The sequence below is a fragment of the Passer montanus genome, unplaced genomic scaffold (genome assembly GCF_014805655.1).
Source record: "Passer montanus isolate IOZ18808 unplaced genomic scaffold, ASM1480565v1 scaffold15, whole genome shotgun sequence".
NCBI classification, from domain to species: domain Eukaryota; kingdom Metazoa; phylum Chordata; class Aves; order Passeriformes; family Passeridae; genus Passer; species Passer montanus.
The window spans coordinates 14828863-14848842 of NW_024362051.1; the positions used below are offsets into that span (position 1 = coordinate 14828863).

General features: G+C 54.7%; 1 protein-coding gene across 2 annotated transcripts in view; it reads right to left on the reverse strand.

Annotated features, from left to right (window-relative positions):
- Positions 1-19980, reverse strand: part of PPP2R2B (protein phosphatase 2 regulatory subunit Bbeta) — a 55876-nt gene continuing 35896 nt past the window's right edge. The window contains exons 3-10 of one of the 2 annotated variants that reach the window (XM_039701698.1): positions 12365-12462; positions 10979-11144; positions 9245-9357; positions 5823-6000; positions 4357-4521; positions 3033-3202; positions 2456-2547; positions 1-1948 (exon numbers count right to left, since the gene is read on the reverse strand). In XM_039701698.1, the coding sequence (XP_039557632.1) occupies positions 1669-1948; positions 2456-2547; positions 3033-3202; positions 4357-4521; positions 5823-6000; positions 9245-9357; positions 10979-11144; positions 12365-12462 (1262 nt within the window). In that variant the 3' untranslated portion in view covers positions 1-1668. The remainder of the gene's footprint in view (positions 1949-2455; positions 2548-3032; positions 3203-4356; positions 4522-5822; positions 6001-9244; positions 9358-10978; positions 11145-12364; positions 12463-19980) is intronic. The other variant, XM_039701699.1, reaches the window with a different exon arrangement.

A 19980-nucleotide genomic window follows, 5' to 3' on the forward strand; every position in this document is an offset into this window, starting at 1 on the left:
CACGTTTGGGACAACTTTACTTCTGACACCGCAGCGCAGGCTTTCCTTACACAACCAAAAAGGAGCATTTTCTTATAAAATGGTGCATTTACTCTTGCTATTTTATTTTACCATTTCATTTTTTAAAAAAGTTACTCCTGAAAGCCATCCCTCGGAATAAATCCATAAGCCAGTGCACTTTGTTCTTCCCTTGGAATGGCTCCTCTGAAAGTGGCGTGTGGGGGCCCCTGCCTCCAGCCAGCTCCTGGTTTCCGTGCAGTCCATGAGCTCTGTGGGTGTGTAGCAGTTCCTTTCTCTGGTCGAGGCATGCCATGATGCTCATGGTGCCCGCAGAGAGGCTGTCCTGGGGGACACCTGGCCTTGGTGACTCGTGTCCGATCCCTGAAGGCCTTGGGTGCTGGGGGTGCCAGGTGCCCCCTCGGGAGGGATGGCAACAGGGTCACCCTTGTGGAGCCACTGCCGAAGTGACGGTGTTGAATTTTGTAATTGATTTCATTTGCTTCTTGCTGCAGGAGCAGTTTTCAGATTTACAGAAAATCCAGTCAGTCTTTTTTTATTGAACAGCTGCTCAAGTAAAGAGGGACCTGACCAATCTGTAGAGTAGAAAGAGGCAGCCTCGCCATGCAAAGAGAAAGAGTTACCGGTTTTATTATTATTATCATTGTTATTATAATGTAGGACTGCAGACAGCCTCTCTCTGACACAGTCAGGGGCTAACAGCAATATACAGTTGGATTTTTTTTAGGTCATAAATTAGGAACTTATACTTTATCTTAAAAAAATTGAATAAATAAATAAATTAATTAAAAAAGAGAAAGAGAGAAAGAGAGAGAGAGACAGTCAGTCACGACATGCAAGAGCTCACAACAGAATGAGAAAAATGACCAAAGCAAAGCCCAGAACTGCAGCAGAGCCCAGGGTTGGTTTGGTTTGCGATCAATGCAGGTCGGAAGCATCATTTATAAAGGTATTTCATATACCAAAGAAGGCACCACAGTATCTACAAAGCCAAATCCTCAGGAGGGTTCTGGGGCTGGGGGAGCAACCTGGCTGGAGCAGACACATCTGGAGGTGCAGCACATACCCCCTGCCCCTTAATCTTGTCCATTGCAAAACTGAACTTTTCCATTTTACGTTTGGTTTTGCTGTCTCTGTTGGTAAAACACAAAGTAATTGTAATAAAAAGACAAATGTGGAAAATGGCAAAGGGAGGCAACATTCCAATCTTCCACACAACAGGTGGAATATTTCTGGGATCAGGTTTAAAGCAATTGGAGTGGGACCACTGCCACCAGAGCTGGCCAGAGCCCACGGTGTGTTACCCCATCAATCCCTTCCCCAGCTGACAGCTCCCTCCACATCGCCTCCTCAGCCATCAGCAGAGGGCTGCTGCCACCCCAGCACTGCCTGGGGACAGGGGACAGCCAGGCCTGACATCCTCACACTATCCTGTAAGAAGTCTCAGCTCCCCCTGTGTAAATCTGGTGTCTGGGGGTGCCCCCAGTGGCCCCTGGGCCGAGTGCTCCACCGCGATCTGCAGAGCAGGAACTGAACAAAGAACAGGAAGGAAAGGAAAACAAAGAAAGAAGGAAAGAAAGAAAAGGAACAGTTGAAACCTTGTGTTTACTGGTATCAGTACATGAGACTCCTAAAGAAGACCTGGTCCTCCTAGTTAACCTTGTCCTGGAATATGTACAGGTTGTTCGTGGCTGCCACAGCGATGATGTTCTCAGAGGGGTGCCAAGCTGTGTGCAGGATCTTTTTGCTAAAGTCCAGACTGTCCACACTGATCTCGTCTTTCCTGCGCTTCCCACCCACGCAGACCTTGCGGGGTTTGAGGATGGCACGGGGCTTGCTGTTCTCCCGCGACGCCTCCAGCGTCACATCGCGCTTGGTGTTGCGGTCGAACATGCGGAAGAAGTTGTTGTAGGAGCCGGTCATGATGACACTGCAACGGGGAAGGACAGATGATTTTCACACCTTTTCAGGGGCAAACTGCTGGTGACCAGAGCAAGGCTGAATATTCAGAGGCATAATGAGATTTGGGTAAGCATTGGAATTTGTCTCAGGCCCTGTTGTGCTTTGTCAGCTCACTATGATGGCTCAGACAAAAACCACGACAGCCCTGCCAGGGGCTCACACACTTCCTGCCACCTAGCTCGGTGTAAGTCACCCCTGGATACTCATCATCCCCAGATTCTGGCAATCTGAAGCTAAAGCCACCACCACCTTCCTCCAGCGGTGGGTGACAGAGAGGCAGAACTGATTCTGTCCAGGAGAGAGTGGAACCCTCAGACATCCCCACTTGCATACAGGCTGCAGGTGTAGGTGGTCCCTGCTGCACCTGTGCAGACCCCACACCAGCCAAAGGCCAGGAAGGGGCGGCCACGGGAGCCCCTGGGGCAAAGCAAAGGGAGCATCCCGGGCTGAGGGCAGCCACGCCGCACGTGCTCACCTGTCAGACCCGTTCCAGACGCACTCAAACTTGTCAAAGATGCAGTCGTTCTCGTAGAGCGAGCACAGCTTGCTGCGCAGGTAGTCGTGGACCTGCCGGCGGGAGGCACAGGATGAGCCCCACGGTGCCCAGCACAGCCCAGGGACTGGCAGCCTCAGCCTGGCTCACAGCCAGAGCTGGCAGCGTTGGGCACTGCCTGGCACCCTGTGCCCTCCCACACTGCTGTTCTCACCTCCAGCCACCCTGAACACGGCTTGGGCACCCCCAGGCAGTGCCAGGGGACATCCCCTGGCAAAGGGTGACAGTGACAGGCTCCTGCTCTGCACAAGGCCTCCCACATGGCTCTCCCAGCACCTGAGCTTTCTCTCCTCACCCACCTTCAGCCTGGGGACATGGTGACAACCCACCAGGCCACTTGAGCCCACATTTAACCACCCTGCTTTCCACCATCTAGGGGCATAAAGCTCCCACACAACAGGTGCACACCCACCCCTCCTGCCACTGGCCCAGAGTGTGGCTCAGGAAGGAACTCAGCGGGTGCCCCACTGCTGCATGCACCTGGCTGTGCCACGCTCACCTGGTAGGTCTCAATGGGCCGGTTCTCCATGTTCAAGTCCCACATCTTGACAGTGAGGTAGTCCCGGGTCATGATGTACCTTCCACTGTGGCTGAATTTGACATCAGAGATTGAGGAGATGATCTCAGAAAAAAATGACCGGTTACTTGGGTCTTCAGGCTCTTCAAAAACTGTGCAGGAGGAAAGAACAAGCCCCAGCATTAGCTGAGGTGGGAGCTCCCTGATCTCAGGCCAGGGAACTGCCACCCTGTCCTGGCACCACAGGAAGCTTCTGGGAGAGAGCACTTGCATGATGCTGTACCCAGCACCCACATGTGCTTACGTTTATCACCCCCCCACCAAGTCCTGGAGCTCCACTATAGTGGGAAAATGTCTGAAGTGCCCATATAAATGATCTCTACAATGCAGAACAGGCACTGCCCACAGCAGGACGCAGAGCTGCGGCCTTTCACCACCAGCAGAAACCCGGAGGCTTTTTCCATATAAGAAGTGATAGCAACAAGAAAAACCAAAGATCTCAGGCAGGCAGGAAGCAGCTGAACCCAGGGCGTGTCTCTGTTGCTCACAGCAGGTCAGTCATGAGGCACTGGTCTGCCTGTGAGGACTCTGCCCTGGGTGCCTCTGGGAATGGGCAGTAGGGCCATGGCCACCAGCTCTGCTGTGGGATGTGTGCACTCTGCACTGGCAGCAGCAGCAGGGGCTCTGCTGGCACTGGGGTCCAGCACACAGGCAGGGCCATGACCAGGCTCCCAGCACACACACAGAGGAGATGCCAGGATGGGCACACAGGGGTCCAGCACACAGGCAGGGCCATGACCAGGCTCCCAGCACACACACAGAGGAGATGCCAGGATGGGCGTCCCAGCACACAGCTGGTGCTGCCCAGTCCCTCAGTGGGTCTGTGAACCAAAGCCAGTGGCCGGGCAGGGGCTCGGGCCAGCTATTTTTGGGCTGAAGGCTTTTGTGTGGCTTTGCTCCTGCTGCAGAAGCAGATCTGGGCTGCTGAGCTCACGGAAAGGATTTCTGAGCACTAATTCCCTCTTACACAACAAACCTACTTTCTCTGGCACTGAGCAGGTGCTGCCCTGCCCGCAGCAGCTCCTTCTGCCAGCTCCCTCCTCCCGCAGCAGCCTTCCCAGCTCCCTCTCCAGGGGAGCAGGCTGCACCCCGAGATGGCCCTGGAGGGGAGCTGAGTGGCCGTGGGGATCGCAGCCCGGGACACCAGGGGAGCATGGAACGGGGCGCCAGGGCAGACCCAAGCCCATGGGCCTCCCCACTCCCTTTTTTGCGCTGTTTTCACCCGAGCGCCGCGGGGCTCGCTCACACTTGGCGTGGCGGTCGCACAGGGCCGCGGTGCGCATGTCGCACAGGCGGATGGTGCCCTTGCTGCTGCTGTACACGAAGGTGTTGCAGTGGTGCGGGTGGAACTCGGCCGCCGTGATCACCTCCGTCAGCTCCTCCATGTTGGCCGGTTTGATGTCCACGATGTCTGGCAGGGCCAGTCAAGGAGCCCACGCAGCCAGCCCAGCCCAGCCCAGCCCAGCCCAGCCCCTGTTGATGTCTCTGGCACTGGTGCTTCCCCTCACCCATGCAAACCGTGTGTTCCAGGCAGGCACCACCATCACAGGGCCAAACTGCAGCATGGAGTGGCACCAGCCCACTCCAGCAGGGAAGGCCAACACCCAGCATGTCTTCTGCTAAACTGGGGACTCCTGCTCTGGTACCAGCCTGAAGACCCTCTGTGGCACACGAGACCTGATCTGCCCACCCGTGCCAGGCCTCAGTAAACGTCTTTTAGTGCAACATTGTGCCATGGTGAGTAGCCATACTGAAAACACCAATGGCAGCAAAGCCACAACAACCAACAGAAAACCCCTATGTAAGTCCCTTGGGCCATGTGAACTCCCTGAGGTTTGTCACAGATTTAGCACTCCTCATCCTCATCCATGCAAATAAGCAGGCACCACAGCACTACTCTCCTGCAGCTGCTCAGAGCTCCCATAGCCACATGCCTGTGACTGCTGAAATCCTCTTCATCTGCCTAAATCATGCCCCAGGGATTTCTCAGCAGGAAACACCATATAAATACCCTCAATGATTCGTGCCCTGTTTATTATTTCCAGTGTGGCTGTTACAAGCGTGACTGTCACAACCTCATTTGTAGAGCAGTGACTGGCAGCCTGTCACCACTGCAGGGTGCACCGGGACCTCAGCATTACGGCTTCCATCCTCCCCGAGGCACCATTACTGCTTCCATCTTCCCCAAGGCACCATTACTGCTTCTTCCCCAAGGCATCTGTCTCCTCCATCACCTGCAGACCACCCCGCCTCTGCCTGGCCCACCAGACCCTGCAGGCAAATTCAGAAATGTGTCACCCACACATCAGCTGATAGCAGCAGTGGTGGCAATGCCAGCTGAGCCCTGTGCCGTGGAGGGAGCAGCCCCATGGGAGTGCTGCATGCCTCATCTGGGCACGGCCTGGCATCCCACCAGGGGCACAGGAGAGATGAGAGGGCAGTGCCTTGAGAACGGGGGGTCTGGAGACTCTCAGTGCTCTGCAGTCAGGTGCACAGCAGGCAGCACTATTTCATGCTCCTGAACTCCTGCCAGCCTTGCAGAGGGTGAAGCTCCTGCAGCGAGGCACCACAACTGGTGTGGGGCTAAGGAGCTGTGGCACTGCCCTCTCTGTCCCCATCCCCACAGGCATGGGCACAGCCTGGCTGCTTCCCTTGGGGCTGCACCTCCCTGGGACCAGGGCCATTCCCAGAGCCACACACACCAAAGGATACTAAAACTTTGATTCGTGATTTCAAAATTCCACAGGTTTATCCTCAGGTCGTCCGCTGACATGTAGGTCTCGTAGTCGCTGTTGACGGAGATGGAGTTGATGTGGTAGGTGTGTGCGTTGGCAAACACCCTCCGGGGAGTGGCCTCCACCATCAGGTCCATGGGCCGGAGCACGGGCACCTGCAGGGCGAGGAGAGAGCGTCAGCACCCACGGGCAGGGTGCAGCCAGCTGCCCCAGCCCAGGCCAGCACCTGGCGGGGGGGGATGGCCTCACAGGGGAGACACCAATAAATGGGGCAATGTGACAGCAGCTGGAACTGGTTCTTGTGTTTTTTTGAAGCAGGCACAGGCCAAGTGAGCTTCTGCCTAAGCCACCTGGATCAATCAGCGCTGCCACAACAACCCTGAACAGCAGAGACCTCCTTGTGCCCCCTGCTCCAGCTCCAGAGCCCACCTCAGGACAGGCTCTGGTGTCACACACACCCATTATTAAATGGTAATTCAGTTTAACAAAGCTCATCAAGTACACAGAAAGACTGTGTCAAAGAAAATAAAACACTAATAAATTCAATTACTTTCTGTTTTCAGGAAGGGGGGGCGATGCCCGTCACTTTTAATTTAAAACAAAGTAAATCTTAATTTTGATTCCTGTTTTTAGCAGGTACCTCATGCCAAAGACCTGCCACTCACTCCAAGCACACATGGCACTTGTGCAGGACAGACATCCCCCTCTGGTGAGAGCTGAACAGCGCCAGGCCAGCACAGCCCTGCTGCCCCAGCCCAGCCCAGCCCCCTGCTGCACACCAGCACGGCCGGAGCTCAGCGTGCTCCACAGGATTTGGTCAAGTGGGATTAGTCAAGCTGAAGCTCGGATTGACCCCAGCCTCGAGTCTCCGAGAAGGAAACTGTAATCCGGTCCCTGGCAAATCAGGGAGCAGAGAAGTGCTCAGGGATAAATCCAGTGAGTTTTCCACCTGCCCCAGCAGCTGAGCTCCTCCAGGCACACTCCCCAGAATTAATTTCCTACCTACATAGGTTACATTCTGTGACTGCCCAATGCCACTTCAAGCTCAGCATTTTGCAGACAAAATGAGCATCAAGCACTGTTTTCATGGCAGACTTCACAGTGCAAAGTGACAGCTTCACACTGCTCAGAATTCTGTCACATTTGACCTGCCCTGTGACATGCAGAAGGGACCTTCCTGCAGGAGGACAAAGCTGCTGCCTCACTGCTCGTCCACGCAGCTGATGGAGCTGCTGCCTCCATCTCTTGTCCCTGCCTTGTCACTGAAATGCTCTGCAGAATGTGCACAAGGCAAAGGGGCAAGTCTCTTTGCTGAGGCAGAAAAGCAGCAGCAGCACAGCCGACCTCCTCCAAGGCATCTGCATCAGAGCCCCTCTGGGACTGCTGTCAGGGGAATCAGAGGCAGTGGGGCACAGCTCAGCCTCCCTGGGAAACTGCACAGGGCCCAAGAGATCCGAGTGCTTCCGCAAAATGGAGACACAAACCAGGACTGATCATGGAATTTGCCGGAACAGAGAGAGTGGAGTGGCAGCTCTTTGGCGAGGGCTCTGTGGCAGCCACAAACACGAGGAAAGCGGCACACACACTGCACCCCAGCAGCAGAGCCTGCAGCAAGCACCCACAGCACCCAGCGCCTGCCCCGGGGCAGGGCGCTTGGGGTGTCACCCCAGACTGCCCTGCACTGGGAGCGACCAAAGCCAACACATCCTCTCTTTGGAAAGGTTTAAGCCCTGGATATCACTTGTGTTAATTATCTCCTAGTATGTCCCGAGGCACAGGTACAGCAAGTGGAACTCAGGAACACACCAAGGCAGCTACACAAGGTCAGAGGGCTGCAGCTGTTAGACTGGGGGTGATTCAAATCACCAGAGCTCTTCTAATGGCAGCAAACACCTCACTACACAGCCTGAGCAGAGTTAAATATTCTTTTTGCGCTGTGTGGGTTAGAAATTCCTCAGAGGATGATGCTCATCAAGTGCATTTAAACCATTAAGCCAAATGGATGAGAAATTATGGCAGCAAGGTGCATTAGAACCCTTTTTTCACTTGTCTGTGGTTGAAAATTAAACCATGGATGGATGTGGCTTTAATTTAAAGCATACCCATCACATGGGTATGGACAATTACTTGTCAGATTTACACCAAGCTGCAGCAAAACGCTTACAGCCATTGTAAATATCTGTCTAAGTAAAATCATCAAAACATTAGATCAAATGGGGCTGGTGGAAGACTCCTCAATCTCCTGCCCTCAGGGACCACAGGCACTGCACAGCAGACACCAATAAGCATCACAGCGAGCACTCAAAGCGTGTCTGACCTCCCGGGGCAGGAGTGACAGCACTGACCCCAGTGCAGACACCAAACAGCAGCTCCTCCAGCCACACAGCACTGAGCTGCTGCCAGCAGCGCATGGGCTGAGGCAAAACAGAGGCTGAAACTTTCAAGGCAGTGAGTGAACTCCAACGCTGTTCGGTTCTCTGATATTTCAGTATGACTTTCTACGAGGGAGAAAGAAATCCCAGGGCCTTCCCAGTGCCTTTGAGCAGGGAAGGAAGCACCACCTGGGATAATACCCTTAACACTGCTGCCTTTCAAATCCTGCCTCCCAGCCTGCCAAGGGCTGACAGCCCCAGCTCTGACAGCCAGGCACTGAGCAAACCTCTCCAACGGGCTGTCAGGTACCATGTTAGGCTGGAAATGCTGCCTGAAACTTAACAGCAGATACACATCTACATGAAATATACACTGTCTTGCTGTGTAAAGAAAAACACTGCCAGTCACCGGGAACAACCCTGCACAGAGACAAGAATTAACTGCCTGCCCAGGGTTCTCAATGGCTTCATGCACAATGAACTGGGGCCCATAAAATGAGTCATAGTAATCATAGCACAATCATAGTAATAATTTCATATGTATAAATATAAAACCCACAAGTACTCAAAATGCAAATTCTGACAGGGTGTTAGTAAATTACAAGCTGCTGTGGTCTGATTAAGGTCATGACCAGGAGGAAAACTCATTTGGAGGAAGTACTTCTGTTCCTACAGAAGCAGCAGCTACATTTGGGAATGCTCCAAGCTGGGAGAGCTTCTGCCCTGCCTCCTCACTGGGATGGGGGCAGCCCGTGGGGCAGCAGCACACTGTGGCACCAGACATGGGTACCAGGCATGGGACATGCTGCCCAGCATCAGCACAGCCCAGGCAGCCCTGGCAGCTCCCATGCACCAGTCACAGCACCAGAGCTGCCCTTCAGCACCAAACTAGCGCGGCACGACGGCACTGCAGTGCCCACGGCAGCCCCCATGGCAGGCCCCACGGCACACAGGGGACACCAGCAGCAGTTTCCATCCCAGACCCACATGGAATGGCTCCTCAGCCACCACGGTCCCCCACACTCACCCGCAGCACGGTGATCATGGAGGGGTCTCGGAGACGGCCATCCTCATCCTTGAGGTTGTATCCCTCCGGTCTCTTGTCCCGCTCGCTGACCTTCCATAGCTTCACAGTCTTATCTGGGGAGGAGAGAGGAGAGCATCAAGGTGGCTGCTCCCCGAGCCGCCCACTGACAGAGGTGCCCAGGCTGGAAAACCTCCTGTGCCCCAGTGCCATTGCTGGCAGAGGTGACAGAGGTACCTGTGCCCCAGTGCCATTGCTGGCAGAGGTGACAGAGGTACCTGTACCCCCAGTGCCATTGCTGGCAGCAGTGACAGAGGTACCTGTGCCCCGGTGCCATTGCTGGCAGCGGTGACAGAGGTACCTGTGCCCCAGTGCCATTGCTGGCAGAGGTGACAGAGGTACCTGTGCCCCAGTGCCATTGCTGGCTGTGGTGACAGAGGTACCTGTGCCCCAGTGCCATTGTGGCAGAGGGGACAGAGGTACCTGTGCCCCAGTGTCATTGTGGCAGAGGTGACAGAGGTCCCTGTGCCCCAGTGCCATTGCTGGCAGAGGTGACAGAGGTACCTGTGCCCACAGCCAGCTGCGGCTGCACAGCCCTGTGGAGGAGCACGGCTGTGCAGGGCACACCTCAGGGCCCTGAAGCCTGACAGGGTGTCTGTACTCACCCAGAGCCATGCTGACCTTCCCCTTCCAGAACTGTGCAGAGCCAGGACTCACCAGGACTGGAGGCATCTCCCAGCCCCAGCAGCTCCCTGTCTCCTCCCAGCATCCCACTCCCTGTGCCACAGAGCCCCCGCAGAAAGAACGCCAGGAACACGTGGGGTAACTCTGAATAATGGTGTTTTCTTCACTCCCTCCTGGCAGGGACTCCATCCATAGTTTATCATCACTTCCACCAGGTTTCATACAAAACCCCATCATCCATCTTCATTTTCTCTCTTACACAGCAACTCCAAAGCAGTGTCAATTAATTTTGTTTTTATTAACATGCCCTATTTTGGGGGGGGGGTTTCACTATAAAATCTTAGTGTAATAGTAAGAGCAAAAAGAAACAGTATAACACAGGAGTATTTCCAAACTAATTGTTTTGATAACCTGCCTGCATATGGAACACCACCCAAATGGAAGGGTAATATCCCTGGTAATCAAAGAACTATTTAAAAACTCAATTAACAGAACATTATGCTGCATAATTAATCTTCATTTCATTTCAATGATTTTCCCCCAAATGAGTTTAATAAGTCTTTGAATTTTATTACAATGATCAATAGAGTCAATTCTATAACACAAGGTAAGTTGGTTATGGAATATAATTAGACCCCTCCTTTTCCCCTGAAGAAATTAAGTCACATCCATCTTAAGGTCCCATTCATCCCAAGTAATATTCCTAGATCCTCATGATACTTATCAGAACATAACATGGAACTGCTGAGCCCAACGTGACTGCAAATTGAAACAAAACACCTGCAGTTTGTCTTAAAAAAAATAAAAAATCCCAGGATCCTGAGAATAAAAACCGTCAGTTGTTGTCAGGCAGAAGCCTCCCTCTCTCCCTCAAACGGAGGGGCTGCCATGAAATACACCTGGTGCAGAGGGATTGAGCTCTGCCAGACCCATTGCCCCAGGACACCTGTGGGACCATGCAGGGAGAGTTTTAGCAATTATTTCCCCGAATAAAGAGCACAGAGAGGAGCAGGCGGGTGGTGGGAGCCAGGGCCGAGGCAGCGTGCCACATACCGTTGGTGGAGAGCAGGAAGTAGGCCGCGTTCTGCTGCGGCAGCCATCGGATCTTGTTGATCTTCTCCTCAATCTCCAGGCTCTTCAGGTAATCGAACTCGGGCTCGTGGCTCTGGAAGGTGCTGTAGACATTGTACTCTCCCCTGCGGTGGGGCTGGTTCTTGCTCTGGAGGGACAGGGGCGCAGGCTCAGGGCGCGCTGGCGGCAGCGAGCGCGGGGCCGAACGCCCGGCACGGCCTCGGCTGCCACCACGGCCCCTGAGAGCGCGGTGGGAAGGGAGCGGGTGAGAGGGAATGGCAGGGAATGAAGCAGGAACACAGCAAGGACGGAGTGGCAATGGAGGGGGAACAGAATGGGAACACAGTGGGGATGGAGAGGAAACGGAGAGGGAACGCAGAGGGAACGCAGCAGGAATGGATCCCACCCCACTGCCTGTCCCCAGTGAACGGCTGGGACCGAGCACCCGCTCCTGCCTGTGCTGAACCCAGCCACACAAGAGCTGCTGGCAGAGGTAGGGGCACGGGATGGGCAGCCTTGCTCTGGGCGGGTGGGTGAAGCCCCACATGTCCCCTTGAACAGGAGCTGAGTGGATGCATTCAGAATTATGCTTAAAGTTCAGGAAAAGCAGTAGAATAATGAAATGAGAGGAAAAGGAGAAATTGACTTGTACTGGAACGGCTGATGAGGTGTCTGCACATGTGATGGTCAACCACTGAGTTATCTTCAGTGTATGTAGAAATAATGTTAAAGCCTTAACTTTGACAAAAATTTAAAACTATCATCGGACCATGACCTGTCTCATGCCTTCCTTCCAGCACAGCTGAGGACAGATCCCACTGACTCAGAGCAGAGCAACTAACTGGGACAGCTTTGGAAATGGTGGGGGCCATCCCAGGTGGCAGGAGCAGGCACAGCTCCCCCAGCCAGGCTGGCAGGGTGCCCGCCAGCACAGGGCCATGCTGAAGGCTGACCACACGCTTCTCCAGCAGGCACAACCCACAGCTTCCAACAAAGCATTTGCTAGCACTTCTGAGCAAAGTTTTGGAAGGGAAACTTAATTGTTGCATCCATCTACACTGGTGGATGGCAGAATTTTGGTGGTATGAGGGGTTCTTGGGGTGGTGTCGTCCCTAAGGTGGGCACTTGCCACACACTCAGATGCGCTGCCTGGTCCCTGTTACACCTGGAGCAGAAGGATGCAGGCAATGTGATGCTTGGAAGGTGTTTGGCAGGAGGAAAACTGGCCCTGCTGATGTTAACAGCTGCTTTTCAGCTCGTAGTATGCCAGGAGAGCCCTGAGCTTAGGAGTGACACAGACGGATTAGGGAACAGCAGGACGCTTCACTTAAAAGGATAAAATGGCATTTTGCATTCACTGGCACTCACCTCCTGCTCACGCTGAAATATTACAACCCGGCCCCCCTTGTCCCCTGTTGCCAGTAACTCTCCAGTGTGGTTGAACTCAACAGTGGAGATGATGTCAGCTGGTAAAGAGAAGACAAAGACAGTTTCAGTAACTGCAGCCTGACTTCCACAGGCATCCAGGAAGCTCCATGCCCTGTACAGCGACATGCCTCGTTGGTACCCTGTGGCACCTCCATAAATCCCTGTTTTTCTATCATCTTTAACACTGAACGGGCTCAGCATTATGCTGTCATGGCCCCCTGCCCCGGCCTGTGTCCCAGCTCTGGTTCCAGTGGATTTCCAGGTACTGTGCCTGTGCTCAGTGCAGCCTGAGGACTGCTGTCACAGCAGGGGCCCAGGGCTGGGCACTACAGTGTGGCACGGCACAGCATGGCACAGCATGCTCCCCTCGTGCCCTGGGGAGTTGCCCACACCATGTGGGGTGACACAATCAATTCCTGGGGCCTGGGGAGGGCTTGGTGCTGCGGGTGCCCCCAGCATCTCCTCTCAGCACCTGGCTGATGGGCAGAGCTGGCTCCCACCTGGCCCTCGTGCCACCCTCTGCCTGGGTGGTGGTTTGCCTTCACCCTGAGGAGAGGGAGCAGGCAGGTTAACCTCACCTTTGTCCTCTCTCCCTGAGCTTCTCAGGTAGAACAGCTCTGGTGACTGCATCAACATTGCTGCTTTCCCCTGCTGAAGCTACCATCGCCTACCAAGGTGGTGCCTGTCAGCCCTCCCTCAGCTGAAAAGGCCCTGCACTGACACCACTCCCCTTCCCCACAAACCAGGGTCCATCTGCAGGATTCTGGGCTCAGTGGCAGGAGAAGCCAGGGGACACACAGAGACCTGTAAGTGCAAACGCTTTAATCTGCAGTGTTTACCCTCCAGGCAGCGCAGGGGGAGCTGCTAATGATTGGATTTATTTGGCCTATTTTTAGAAGAATGTCAGAGGTTAATTCCACAGCAATTACTGCCCAACTGGTGCTCACCCACTGCCTGGGGAGCCACTCTCCAGCAGCATGAAGAAGCTGGGGAACTGGAAGAATGACTGCAGCCCCGGAGCCTCAGCACAGGACAGGCTCTGCCATGAACACTTGGCCATATCAGCTGCCAGCTCAGCTCACTCCTGCCCTTCTCACGTCTGCAGCACCAGGGCTGGCAGGGCTGCAGCCCAGGGCTCAGGGCAGGGTGCTGGCCACGGCTGCAAGCACTGGCTGTGCCCACAAGCCATGGCACTGCCCGGGCTGTGGCCACTCAGAGCCCTCTGAGCAGTGCTCTGGTTCCTCCTGCGTGTTAGCTCTGGTGTGTGCCAGCAGAGAGAGCCTCAGAGACATATAACCTGAGCTGCCCCCTCTCCCTCCCCAGGAGTTTTATCCCAGATACAGCCTAGAAAGCTACCTCAGCAAACGAGAAAAGACCAAATGCAGCAAGTGGCCCAAGCTCGTGGTGCAGCTCGGAACACCCCTGGGGTCTGTCCTCCAGGATGCCAGCCCAGACAGCATCCCCCAAGCCCACACCCCCTGCTGCAGCACCACCCAGACAGGGCACCTGAGAGCCCCCTCACACACCCACGGGCTGCCCCAAAACAACACCTCTGTGCCCCAGACAGCGTCCCAGCTGAGCAAGAGGCTTCTGTGTTTGGCACCAAGCCTGGCTAGCAGCTCCAGCTCAGCCCTGGCTCACACTGAGGCTTCACTGCTGCAGCAGGTGACCCCACCCTGGAGAGCATCACTGTGAGCCATGGGCTGAGCCTGGTGTCCCCAGGTGTCACACGGATGACGCTGGGAGCCGGCTGGGAGCAGCTGCTCCAGCAGCAGCCAGGGGACTCAGTGGCTCTGGCTGGGCAGTGCTAACGTGCACCTCATAATGAGACATGCTGCTTCCTTCTAAAATTACTCAATTGAAAACGTACCTGTTTTGCTCTATTTAATCCTCTCCATTACCAGCTGCTGGTTTTAGGTCATTCCCTTTTCAATGAATTAAAAATAACTTTGTGCGCTGCAGTGAGGTGCTTTTCAGACATGATCTAAGGCAGCAGCCTGAGAGCAGGGCTGTGGTCTGAGCCACCAGGGCCAGGCACCACAGACACCCTCGTGCCACCCCAGCCCAGCGCCCATGTACACTGCACCCATGGACAAGGGGGTTTCACATCCACACATCCCCCAGACCTGAGCTGTACTCATGCCCATCATCAGGACTTCAGACAAGGATACCAATAGAGCCTGGATAACTACACTTTCACATTTTAAAAAAATACCCTAAATATTAAAAAACCCTCTTGTGAGTAGAAGCATCCAGCCCAAGCCCAAATCCACCCCAGCTGACAGAAGCACCATTCCCCCAGCACCCATGGTCTGGGCACTGGCTCTTTCCCTGGTGTGTCTGGGCAGTAACAGCAGCCTGGCACAGAAGAACATCCAGAGGGCAGCTGGGGGAGTCCCACAGAGGAACCAGCTCAGGATCAGAGAGTGACACCAGCTCCTTTCCAAAGGTGTCTCTGAAGCAGCCAGAGGTCGGTCACGGCTGCTGCACACCCCACCTGCACCCTCGAGAGACACGACAGGGTGGTTGCTAATGAAAATGCACATGTACTCGTGTTGAGATGATCAATAATTTATGCCCATTTCTCCTAAGGTTCCTTCAGCAGTTTTGTGACAACAGAAAGGAAAAAACCTTGCCTCTTTTTTGCTTTTTCCTTTCCTTCATCACCTCCTACACACCCAGTGCCCCAATGCGGGAATTTAAAGCAAACAGTTTCCATGGAGACCCAGCCCGTCGTCCTCCCTCCCCTCCCATCCTCCCTTCCCTCGGCATCTCTGTGCCTTCATGCTCTCATGCTAAAAATATCCAAGATGGGATTTGATTTCCGCCGTAGCGATACAGTTTTATCAGAAAAATGGGAAATTTACAACACACCCCCCTCCCCCTCTCCCAGCGTGGAGGAAGGCATGCTCTCTGCCAGGAACAGGGAATGAATGTTCTTAAAAAGAAAGAAGATAAACTGGGGAAGCTGCAGTCGGTGCTGAGACCTCCTGGATCCCTGGAGCAGCCTGCTCTGCAGCAGGGAGCTGCCCACACAGCCACCCCTCTCCTTCTGCCCAGCTGGGCAGGGGCCTGGCTGTCACATCCCTGCTCCCAGAGCACCCCAAGCACCCTGTCCTCGCTCCCAAAGCCTTCCAGGCACATCATCCCCGCTCCTGGCACATCCCATCTGCTCCAGCAGCTCCATGCAAAGGGCCCTGGTCCCGCCTGTCCTGGGGAGGCCACGGGACACCACGCCTGTCCCAACACCTGTCCCAACACCTGTGCCAGGAGCTCGTGGCCCCAGTGTGCACAGGATGACACCCCTGTGAGGCCCAGGCCACAGCAGTGCAGCCACTCCATGGCAGGGACATCCCTGGAGTCAAACCCAGCGGGCAGAGGGTGCCCCCAGCCCTCCAGGGCTCTGCCCTCTGCCTGCTGTCCCAGTGGAACATGCCTCCTTTGGGGTAGGAAGTGAGAGGCAGGTCTGTGACCACACACAGTCACGGAATCATTTAGGTGGGAAAGCCCCTGAAATCGAATCCAACCATTCCCCCAGCACTGTCAAGGTCACCACTAACCCATGTCCCCAAGTGCCACAGCTACACATCTGTTACATCCCTCCAGGGATGGTGACTCCATCACTGCAGCCTGTGCCAGGGCTGGTCAGCCCTTTCAGAGAAGGAATTTTTCCTAATATCCAAACTAAACTTCCCTTCTGGTGCAAGAAGAACCTGTCCCCTCCTGTCAGGAGCTGTGCAGAGCCACAAGGGCCCCCTGAGCCTCCTTTTCTCCAGGCTGAGCCCCTCCCCAGCTTCCTCAGCTGCTCCTCATCAGCCTTGTGCTCCTGACCCTTCACAGCCCCGGTGCTCTGCCACAGCCCAGCCCCAGGAGCTGTCCTGATGACACCATCGAGCCAATTCCTTCCCCAGACAGAACTCTGTGTTTCTGGGGCAGCCCCTGCCCTCCCCTGCCTGCTCAGCTCTGGTGCCAGGGGACAGGAGGGGTCTGGGGAGCGTGGCTCTGGATGCTCTGCTCTCTTTACTGTGCATAAATCACTCGGTGGACAGCACCATGCACAAAGCTTCCAACTGCAGATGATAATAAATTGGGAAGCACCATAAATAACAGCAAACCAGGCTGCCAAAGGAAGGATTTAGGTCATTCAAATCCCAGGCTATGAGTTGCCAAGTCGAGTTTAACACTGATAAGTGTGGGGTAATAACTCACCACAGCCACATCCCTCATCCCCCACTGGACCCCCCAAGGGAGTGGTGGCTGCAGGGTTTGCCAAGGAGATGGAGATGTGGCCCCTGGCTGGGAGCACAACCAAGCCATGGCACAGCAGCCACTCCCTGCTCTGCTCGCCCACGAGGGACAGAGCAAGTGGGACAACAACAGGTCCTGTCAATTGAGGACAAAACCCACATCTGAAACCACCCAGGATGAAGACAGCAAAAGGGTAATGAAAAATTAAGGGGCTTATGGAGGCAACGTCTGGTAATGGGAGAGCCAGAGCACAGGTCCACCCATAGATCCCCTGTGGAGGTCTCAGTGCATCCCACCTTCTCTGCATCCCACTACACCACAGCAGGAGACAGACCCTGAGCTCAGAAAGGGGTTTTGAGAAGGACACAAACATTAGAACTACAACTGACTAACAGCCCAATCCTCAGCTTGTCAAGGATGTCTGACCCTCAGTGACAGGCTGTGGTCTTGCTTTGCTCAGAAAATGGTGAGACTCTACATTTCCCTGTTTAAAAGAAACCCCTTTGGTCTCCCTTTCTGTCTGCCTCTCTTAAAACAGACAAAAAAACAAGAGCCAGCACAGTGTTTACTCTGAAAGGCATTGCCATCAGTGCTGAGGAATTCACCTCCACGGCCGGGCTTTATGTGCAGTTTGATGGGAGCTGTGGCCCTGTCAGAGCTCAGGCCTGGACACTGAAGGCACTCTGAAGGAGCCAGGAGCTTCTCTCCCCTCTGTCAGGCCAGATTTAACCCAGCACAGCCAGCAGCTGCAGCAGAGCTGGACCCTCAGCCCCCAGCCCAGCAGGCAGAGCAAGAGGCTCATTCAAAGGCTGGAATGCAACTCCCTTCCCTGCCCATGAAAAAGTGTCAGAGAGGGCCCCTCAGGTACAGAAATGGCAGGATAGAGAGGAAGAAAGCCTGGGCGAGGCCATGGAGCTGAAGGGGACAAGGAGCTGGCATCCAAGTCCACCAGAGCAGGGCTAGGCACAATGTGCAGGGCAGTGTGGGGAGCCTGGGCCATCAATCCTGCCCCAAACTGTGTGGTCCACGGCCGGGCTTTATGTGCAGTTTGATGGGAGCTGTGGCCCTACCAGAGCTCAGGCCTGGACACTGAAGGCACTCTGAAGGAGCCAGGAGCTTCTCTCCCCTCTGTCAGGCCAGATTTAACCCAGCACAGCCAGCAGCTGCAGCAGAGCTGGACCCTCAGCCCCCAGCCCAGCAGGCAGAGCAAGAGGCTCATTCAAAGGCTGGAATGCAACTCCCTTCCCTGGCCATGAAAAAGTGTCAGACAAGAACTGAACCGGGGGGGACTTTAGAGCCCCTCAGGTACAGAAATGGCAGGATAGAGAGGAAGAAAGCCTGGGCGAGGCCATGGAGCTGAAGGGGACAAGGAGCTGGCATCCAAGTCCACCAGAGCAGGGCTAGGCACAATGTGCAGGGCAATGTGGGGAGCCTGGGCCATCAATCCTGCCCCAAACTGTGTGGTCCACGGCAGGGGGGCATGAGGGCAAAGGACAGCAGAGGTTAAACTGCAATCTAACAGCATGCAAAATCACACGTGATTGATTGGCATTGATTATCCCCTGCTGAGGTGAATCATAGCCTGGGAAACAGAAATCAATTCCACTGCATTAAGCCCAGTAAGGATCTGGAGGATCAGCAAAACGCCCTGAAACACCATAGCTTGCTGACACCACAAAGTGAAGCACAGCAAGCCAAGGTCCAGCATGGCATGGCCCAGAATGGCATGGCATGGCACAGCATGGCATGGCACAGCCCAGCATGGCACGGCAGCTGCCCGACCCCTTCATCCCAGTCAGGCCAGGGCTGTGGTGAGCGAGGGATGGGTTAGTGGAAAGCACCATGCCTGAAGAGCTCCCAGCTCCCAGCCAGGGGCAGGCCCACCCCTCCAGCCATCGTGAGTCCTGCTCCTGCAGGGATCAGGCTGGGTCATGGGGAGTCAAGACTCACTCGGCACCCCCAGCAGCTCGGGCAGGGCTGGACCCTGCTCCTCATCACAACATGATGCTGCAGAGCTACCAACAGCTGCTCCTCTTCCCCAGAATGGAATAACACTCCTAGACTGAGCAGCTAAAAATACTGGCACATTCCAAATTTCTGTGCCCTTGTTACAGCAAAGAGGAATTTCGTGCTACCCAACGTGGATGAAAGAAACTCCCATCTGGCAGCAGCCCTCGTGTCACTCAGCATCCCCCACCAAGGCACACATTTCAGAATGCCAGCGTGCAAGAATGTGAACTTACATCATTCCATCATCCTGGCCAGGTGTAATTTACTGGAGCTGATGGAAAGGAGAGTTCAGGAGGAAATTACCTCATGGAAGGGGTCAGCACAGACTCCCAGGGAGCAGGGGCTCTCACAGCCCCAGGGGCTCTCACAGCCCCAGGGGCCCAGGGCGAGGAGCAAGCGCTGCTCCAGAGCCCAGTGCACCAGCAGAGACCAGGGGATGTGATGGGCTGGGCCATCGACAGGAGCAGAACAGTAAAACAGAAAGGGAAGGGAGGGGCAGCTTTCAGGCAGAGCCACAGCTAGCCCACCTGAGCAGGTGAACAGAGTGAAGCAGGGCAGGAGAGCTGCCTTTGGCCCAGCTGCCCTGGCCCCACACAGCACCCAAGCCTGCCCACCAGTCCTGCTGGGTCCTGGGCATGCACACAACACAAAACTCTTCTATCTGCATCAAGATGCACAACCCATTAACTCTTGGATTAATGGCAATTTTTAATTGGTCAGGCTATGAACACCTGAATTAAGCTGTTACACATCGCACCTGTGGTGCCAGGACAGCAAGTAAATCAAGACAATTAGCCTGGGACCCAAGAATCTCTCTAGCAGTGCAAATAACCCTCACTTTGTGAGGAAAGCCAAGAGCTGCTCTAGGGTGCCCCAGAACACCCTGCTGCCAGGAGAGCCAAGCAGCCCCAGCATCAGCCCCAGCTCTGGGTGGGTGGGAGAGGCTCACAGGTCCTACCCCAGTGAACAGTCCAGGCTGTGGCAGGACAGACCCTCTGCATGTGCACCTGAGATAACCACAAACCATGGTCTACAGGCAACTTCTTTTAAGAAATCCCAGAATATTCTGAGTTGAAAGGGATCTGCAAGGATCTCCGAGTCAGTGACTGCCCCATACAGAGACTGAACTCACAAGCTTGGCACCATGCTCTAACCAACAGAGCTAATCTTAGGGGCTTAAAAGCAAACTGACTGAGAGTTGGGCAGTTACTGAAACCCACAGTTTCTTGAATGACTTTTTTCTCTGTTTACTATTCTTTTCTACATTATTCATCTTGCATTCACACACGGGTTCATCA